The sequence below is a fragment of the Budorcas taxicolor genome, unplaced genomic scaffold (assembly GCF_023091745.1).
Source record: "Budorcas taxicolor isolate Tak-1 unplaced genomic scaffold, Takin1.1 scaffold485, whole genome shotgun sequence".
Lineage (NCBI taxonomy): Eukaryota > Metazoa > Chordata > Mammalia > Artiodactyla > Bovidae > Budorcas > Budorcas taxicolor.
In genome coordinates this window covers 1-8,170 of record NW_026292576.1, presented here as the reverse complement: position 1 = coordinate 8,170, position 8,170 = coordinate 1, and the positions used below count along the sequence as shown (strand labels likewise).

Here is an 8,170-nt window from a genome sequence, read left to right as displayed (position 1 = left end):
TGGGGCAGGCTGTTCCTAGGACCGTTGGGGAGCGTGCGCGTGCATGAGGAGCAGGGGAGCTGAGGGAACTCTCTATCCTCTCTGCTCCACGGGGCCCCCGGAACCCTCATCGGCTCAAAGAGAGGATTCGTCCCCGTGGAAAGACAGACCCGCACGCGAGTGAACCTCATTTCTGCTTCCCTTGGCTTCCGAAAGCGTGACGGTCAGGTTCATGCAACTCTCTGGATGTCTGTTCTTCCCGAGATCCCGGCCTACTCGCTGGAAGGACACGAGGAGCCGGATGAGATCTCCCTCTGCACGGCGGCGGCTCCAGCGTGCGCACGTTTCGGTGGCTACGGCTTGTGGACATCGCACCGAGAGCCGAAGCCCCGGTGTGACAGACGCCTGTTTCCACGATGGGTGAACGGTTCTCAGTGCGGGAAGCCCAATTCTTGCCCCTGCCTGTTCGATCTGCAGGGCCTCTGCAGAGAACAAACGTGCCCCATCTCATGACCGATCCCCTTTTCGGAGCCAGCCCGGTGCGTCCTCTGTTTCCCGGGCCACAGGCACACACTGGCACTGGGGAGTTGTGTCGTTGTTCCTCCTCCTCCTCCTCCTCCTCCCCCTCCCTGCCCCCACCCTTCCCCCCGCACGCAGGCTCCCCCACACCCCCGCCTGGCCCCGGCCCGTCCGGGTCTCCCCCACCCGCAGAAAAGGCCAGGAAACACATGGTCCCAGGACGACGCAGTCGAGAGACAGCGGCGGTCCCCTGGGATGCGGGGAGGAGACGCCTGAGCGTACCTGGGCCGACACCGCCACCGTGTGGGGCGAGAGGCCGGTGCGAGGAGAGCTCACGGGTTCCGAGGAGGAGGAAGAGGAGCAGGGGGGAGAGAGGGAGGCGGGGGTGGAGGGGAGGGCCGGGCTGAAGCTGTCTCAGGGCGAGGACGCGGAAGACAACGTTCCCCTTCAGAAGGGCGCTCCGAAGAGAGCGTTCCGGCCGGACCTCGAGAGCACCTTCAAGCTGGGAGCGGGGTGGGGTGGGGGAGGGAGTCATCCGGACGCAGGCAAGACACCGGGCGCAGAAGGCGAGGCCGACTCTTGGCCAAAGGGAATCGGATGCTTTTCTGTCCATGGGTTCCACCCTCAGACTCTCACGGGGAATCCAGCCAGCCAGCCAGCCAGCCACCATCGTGTCGCTCCTTTTCTGTTCTCTACGTGTTTCATGGCGAGTGAGTGAGAGAGTCTTTCGATGGTTTGCTAGGATGTGGGAATGTCGTGGGACCGTGGTCCTTGTCAGCCGTGGATGAACAGAACGGCTTCAGCTTTCGGGGTGATCCTGAACTCCCACGCCGAGGCAGGCAGGCCCGTGTGTCCCTGTGTGCCGGAGGACACCGTGCTACCTACCCACAGCTTGATCTCGGACTGAACGCGAGCACCGTGGGGAGGGTGTTCGTGGGTTGGCTTCATTTCCTTTCCCGATGGCGCTCACCTGACCGTCCTGTCCACTCTTTGGATCCTTGATCTCCCCCTCCCCCTCGAGGCCTTTTCTTTCTCCTCCTCCTGCTCCCCGTCCTCCTACTCACCCTAGTTTCTCTCCCCGCCTCCCCACTCCCCGCCCCTCCACACACACACACGCGAGTCCCACTCTTCTCAAATGGACCTCTGACTGACTGCCAACGTTTTCTTTCGCCTTCTTTCCTTCCTCCCGTCCTGCTTCCTTTCCTTTTTTTTTTTTTTCTTCCCCCTTCGTGTTTTGTTCCCCCGTTCCTTTTCAGCTGTACCGACGACGGTTTCGAGTGTAGCGCGTGACACAGCGATCACCAGGATACATCTAGTGAGGGACCGTCCGTCACCACTGGGCGTCACGGCAGATGACATCCGGGGTCATGGCGTGCCCGCGACTCACGGCTTTCCTGAGGGGAAGGTGGCGCCGCGTCATCCGTCTCCCTCATTCTCTCCCCCACCCCACCCCCCGCCACCGTGTCCCCCGCTCCTTCCTCCGGCCACCCCTCACGTGTTCCGTGGTGGTATCTTAGGAGCCTGTTTCTCTTTGGTTCTGTTGTGTTCACGGTGCATCGTTTGGTAGGTGCTGCGTGGAAACGACGGCTCTGAGGTATTTCGTGGAGCATAATCCCCTCTAAAGGTCTCTCCAAGTTCCTGCAGACTGTGAGATTTCATTCCCTTCTGGTGGTTGAGTCCCATTCCTCTGTGTGTGTGTGTGTGTGTGTGTGTGTGTGTGTGTGTGTGTGTGTGTGTGTGTGTGTGAGTGAATAGACACAGGCGTAGGCACACAGACAGAGAGCTCTCTCCTTCTGTGTGTACGGATGTCTACCTAGGTATGGGGGTCGATCCCACACATACACACGTCCGTATCTTCTTTGTCCCCTCCGTGGGCACTCCGTGGAGTGGCTGGGTTGGGTCGAAGGGGGACTCTTTGGTGGAGTGTTCCGAGGGAATCGCAGGACTCTTTTCCCTAGGGATGTGGTTTCTCTCTCTGGGAGGCCCCAGGGGATGAGATGTGATCTCTCCGAGTCCGCCCACATGTTCCTCAGCGGCAGCAAAGACGCGTTCGATCGATCAGGAGCCACTGTCTTCTGATGTGTCGAACTTGCTGTCGCGATTGCGATTCCAGCTCCTGGGCCTTTCCCCTCCGAATGAGAAGGATCATTGTCCAGACAGACGCCCCGGGATGCTTCCGTGAGCCCGCCCCCACCCCCGGCAGCCCCAGCCCAGCCCAGCCCGGCCCAGCCCAGCCCTGCCGCTGATGTGTTTTCTACCTTGTGCTTCTGGGTGTCTGTCTGTTCTCCCTTTCTTTGGAAGGAAGGTGTCTGCTCGGGCCCCCTGCCTGCCTGCCCACTTCGCTCATCGGGGGTCGTTTCCCTTTGGGAGGCTGAGTTGTCTGACGCCTTGATCCGTTGTGGACAGAAAAGCCCCTTTTGCAATATGCTTGCGCTTTCCCCGTATATACCACACACACACACACACACACACACACACACACACACACACACACGGATGTGTGTTTCCGTCCGTGTGTGTCTGTGAGTATCCATATGTACATAGATACACCTATAGATACTCACACGCGCGCACGTACACATCTACACAGACACGTGGGTATCTGTGCACAGAGGCACATGGACACGGACTTCTAGGGACGTGTGTGTATACACACGCACGTTCGCATATGCGTTGACGTGTGTGCGCATCTATGCCCATGCATCTGCGTATAGGCACTCTAGACGCACCCGTGCACCTGTACGTGCGTACGTGCACGCATGTCTACTTCTACAGACCTGTGTGTATATCGACACATAGACACTCGCACGTCTGTGCGGACCTCTGTACGCGAGACGTAGACGTCTATGGATGTGTCCGTATGTGCGTATGCATGTGTGCATACACACACGCGGAGAGATGCGTCTAGGGAAGCATGCACGGACGTGTACGCATATACGTGCACCCACACCTGTGTGTCTACATCACACGTACACACACGTGTGCATCTGTATGTGTTGACACGTCCGCCTTTCTTTGTATGTATGTGTCTATGGATACCGACGTCTCTGCACATGTGAGCGTGTGTATTCGTGCCTGTGTGTATCCGTGTACGTCTGTGTATATATGCCTGTGTCTACGTGTAGACACGCAAGCATACACGCACAGTAGAGACGCCTAGGCATCCACGTGCGCACACAGACACATGCGTGTATGTGAGCATGCCCTTCGAACGTGTTTGTTGATACCCATGTGTGCGCGTATATATAGACGCGAATACGCGTGCGTATACATATGGACACGCGTCTAGGCACATGTGCATGCGTTCTCGCTCTCTCGCCCCCCTCCCCCTCCCCTCCCCTCCCCTCCCCTCCCCTCCCCTCCCCTCCCCCTCCCCCTCCCCCTCCCCTCACCCTCCCCCTCCCCCTCCCCCTCCCCCTCTCTCTGACTTTTCAGCAGCCGGAGCAGTTCTATGACTTGACTTTGCTGCCTGGTGGTTTTGTTTCATTTCCTTTCTGATCTACTTCAAAAAGTTATTGATTCATGTAACTGGCTGTTGTCCTGGAACACGGGGTTTATTTAGTGGATCCCTATTGACTCGGTCCGGTCCTCCTCAGCTCCACGCCCCCCAGCCCCACCCCCCACCCCCCACCCCCGCCCCTCCCAACCCCCACTCCTGCAGCCCTGCCACCCCAGACCTCCCGCCCGCCCTCCCGCCCGCCTGCCATTCTGGTGTTTGTGGCCAGTTCAGTTCTTTGGAAATCCATGTTCTCCTGACCTCAAGGGCACTTTCCCCACCCACCGGCGCGTGCTCGGGTGTGTGGTCTTCGGACTCTGTCGCGGTCTCTACCCAGGTTGAGTTGTGTCTTCTCTTGTTGGGGGTTCCGAGTGTGTCTCCTCCTTTTTCTTTGTTGCTCCTGGGCTTGCGTGTCTGTGTCTGCTTTCCAAAGTCCTGCTTTGTTCTCCGAGCAGCGCTCGCCTGGTTTCGCTTTGCCGGCCCCTCCCTCCCTCCCTCCCTCCCTCCCTCCCTCTCTCTCTCTTGCGGGGGAGGGGGGCCGGGGGAGTCTGCGATGCCGCTGGTGCCCCTCTCTCCGCCGAGCCCCCACCGCCCGCCGGCGTCTCCGTGGAATGTCCCCCCCAGCACCCCGGAATCGCGTGGGGGAGTGAGTCTCCTCCGTGGCAGCCTCCTGAGGAGACCCTTCCCAGCGTCTCTCCCTTCCTCTGCGGCCGGGGTCGCGTCGCGTCGCGTCGCTCGGCGGCGGAGGCTCCGGGCCGAGCTCGGGCGTCTGGGCGGCCGGCGCGGTGGCGTCCCCGGCGGCCGGCGACAGCGACACGTCCTCGGGACGTTCGAGTCGCTTGTCGGGAGCCACCTGGCGGCCGCTTGGATATTGTCCCTCCCCTCTGGAGCTTCGGCGAGGCCTTTCAGGAGGATTGTGACTCAGCCTCTGGGCCCGAGGCAGAGCTCTCAGACACCGGCGACGCTGGCGGCGACAGTCCCGGTGGCGCCGAGGCCTGGGGACAGTCCCGCTGTCGCCGGAGATTGGTTCTCTAGGTTTCCGAGGAGGGTGACCGTCGCGGCGCACCGGAGCCGGCTTGCGGGGCGGCCTGACCGGGTCGACCAGCATCTCCCCGTGCCCCCGTGCCCCTGCGGCCGCGGAGACGGACCGCCCGGACCCTGCCTGGGCCGGGCCGCCGCGGTGGGCGGGGAGAGGGTCTTCCCTGCCCGGAGCGCCTGGACTCGGGCTCGGCGGTCCGGACTCCTCCTGGGCCGCCCTCAGGAGCGTGTGCTTCGCCCTCGGCCCCGCTCCGGAGGTGGGGACCGGCCCAGACGGTGGCTTGGAGGTCGCCGGAGGGCGCGCCTGGGTCCGGGCCCTCGGGTCCCTTCTGCCCGGGGTGTTTTCCGCGTCGCACTCCGGAGGCGGGGACCCGAGGGTTGACCGGGGGAGGCGCGTGTGCGGTCCCCCCCGTGGGGTCCGGTCGCCCGAGGCGTCTCCCGGCACACGTGCTTTTTCTCTGTCAAAGTCCTGACGGGTCCGGAGACGTGGATGGACCGGACCCTGCTTCCGCGGGTGGCCGGGGAGGGCGCGCTCGACCCTTCAGCGTGCCCTCGTGGGTCTCGGTCGTCGGACGCGACTTTGGCTCACCCCTCTCCGACTCTCTGAATCCCAGTCGGGAGGTGGGGACCGGCTCGGGCCGTCCTGGATGCCCCGTCTGGGACGGTCTGGGCCCCGGGCGCGGTCCCTGGTCGGGGCCCGCTCGTCTCGTGGGAAGCGCCTCGCTGACGGTTCTGTCTTCTGTTTTCCTTTGGCACATCGAAGCCAAATCCCCGTTCGGAGACTCGGACGGACCGGTACCCCTACCCGGGTGGACGGAGCGGGGAGGGCGTCCTCGGCCAGCTCCCCTCCCCCCCCCCCCCACCTTGGTGTCCGCGGCCCCGCTTTGGCCACCACGCGCCCCCTCCCCCCTCCCGGTCGACCAGATGACCCCCCCCGCCCCCAAGAGAGCTCGGGGCCTGGTGTTTATGGGGCAGCGTTGGGGACAGGTGGCCGGGACAAGGTTCCGGGGGCCCTCTCTGCGAGTCGTAGATGGGCTCCGCTGTCGGCTGGTGTCATTTCGTCGCCCTTAATAGGCCTTTTTTGCCACCAGGTAAGTGCTGACACGGTCTCCTTTGGTGTCTGCCACCGAGGACTGTGGGTCTCTGGACGCACGCGGGGCTCTGGGTTTCTGGGCCGCCAGCTGGTGCCCGGTTCGGCCCTTGCCGCTGGAGCCGCCCGCCTGGGCCTGTGCGCCGGCTCCTGTGTGGTGTCGTCTGGCTGACCCGACCCTTGGTGCCACCTCCGGTCTCTGGGCGACCCGAGGGTGGCGGGGCGGGGTGGCGCGGCGCGTGGGTCTTCTACCCTGGGCGTCCCTCACCCCCGCTGTGGGCACCTGGTGGCGGCTGGGACGACCCCCGCCCTGTGGGCTCCGTGCCACGTGTCAGGCGTTCTCCTCTCGGGGTCGTCGGCTGCTCTCGCCTGAGGCGAGGTGGGGGGGGGACGGAGGTTGCCGGCGAGGCTGAAAGCGGGCCCCTCTGGTGACTGTCCTCACCGTGCCTCCCCCCGCTCCACCTTGGCTCAATGGATCGATGTGGTGTGGTCGTGTTCTCCCGGGCCGAGCCTAAGCCGTGCCAGACGAGGGACGGGCGTTCCCAGTGAGCGCGTCCGCTCTTCTCGGTCTGTCCGCGGGGCCCCTCGCTTGTCTTCTCCCCCCCCACCCCCCCCCCCCGCTGCCCATCAGGGAGGGTGAGGAGGAAGGCAGGGGTTGGGTGTGGCCTCTGGCCCTGATCTTCGGTCTCCTGTCCTTTGCCTCGGGGCGTCAGTGGGGGCCGTTGGTCTTCTGACACCGCAGATTGCTCTCGCTTCGCCTTCTCGGCGTGTGCCCGGCGAGCGGCCCTCCCTGTGGCGGGGAGGGCTGTGCCGCCGCCGCCACGCTGCGCACCCCACGCGGGTGTGTGAGCGTGCCTCGCGTGACCCTCGGTGGTGCCCCTGGAGCGCTCCAGGTCGTCCCTCAGGTGCCTGAGGCCGAGTGGTGGTGTCGTTTCCCTTAACCCGGTGTCCCCCTCGGGTCCGCGCCACGGTGGCGTGTGTGTCCCGTTGAGTGGCTCTCTTCGGGGGACGGGGGGTCGAGGCGGTAGGGAGAGGCGTGCCTGTTCCCCTCGTCGTGGAGGCCTTCCTTGGCGGATGAGGCCTCGCAGGGGGCGGGACGCGGGCTCTGCTCTGGCCCTGACCGCGCACACGCTCCTGCGCGGTGGTCCGCTTCCCTGTACCGCAGACCCCTCCCGCCCAGCTGAGGACTGGTGGCTGGTGGGAGCGCCTCCGTGGGCCCGAAGGCGACACGGTCCGGGTGAGGGACGGCGCGCCCTCGGTGAGAACGCCTTCTCTAGCGATCCGAGAGGGAGCCTTGGGGTACCGGACCCCCCAGCCGCTGCCCCTCCCGAGTGCGCAGTGGCCACCGTGGCGACTGCCAGAGCACGTGGGCAGAGCAGAACTCCCCCGCCCTCCGTGGGAGGGGAGGGAGTTGGGTGCGCCGGCCCCGCGGTGGGGCCGTGTGCCGCTCGTTGCCTACCGCGGCCCGCGCCTCCCCCCTCCGAGTCGGGGGAGGGTCCCGCTGGGCCCCGCCGGGCGTCCGGCAGGTGGGGGGCCGTGTGCGTGCGGCCGGCCCCCCCGTGGTGTGAGCCCTGGGGGAAGGGGGGCCGGGTCGGGGCGCGACGCCCGGTCGGCCTCGGCTTCTCCGGCCCCGCGGCTGGTGGTGAGGGGGAGCCCGTCGCGCCCGCCCCCGCCCCCTGAGCCGCAGCTGGTGGCGGCGTGCGGTCACGGTCCGGGCCGCCTCGCTCGAGAGCGTTGTGCCCGGGGTGTCGCGCCTCGGGGTTCAGACTCAGACGGAAGACGGACCTGTCGCGGATGGATGGCGGAAGACGGGTGGACGGCTCGCCGGCCCTGGCGGCGGGGCCGGGTCGTGGGCCACGCTCCGGGGATGGCCGGGGCCGGCCGGCGCCCCGGGCGTCGCGGGACCGCCCTCGCGTGCGGGTGGCGGTGGGATCCCGCGCTGGTGTTCCTGGGGGCCCGGCCGCGTGCCCGGTCTCTTTCCTCTGGTCCCCGGACGGCGCCCGCGTCCCTGTCCCGCGGCCCCCGCCGTGCGTGCTTGCCGGCCCCTC

At 65.6% G+C, this 8,170-nt stretch overlaps 1 protein-coding gene across 1 annotated transcript; it reads right to left on the bottom strand.

Moving 5' to 3' along the window:
- Window positions 1-1,828: 1,828 nt before the first annotated feature.
- Window positions 1,829-8,104, bottom strand: LOC128071404 (basic proline-rich protein-like; the record flags this gene model as incomplete). The annotated part of the gene is made up of 4 exons (XM_052664281.1): window positions 1,829-1,892; window positions 4,534-5,501; window positions 5,622-5,833; window positions 6,823-8,104. Coding segments are annotated over 4 exons (2,526 nt in total), but the record flags the coding sequence as incomplete, so codon positions are not given.
- Between the last annotated feature and the right edge of the window lie 66 nt (window positions 8,105-8,170).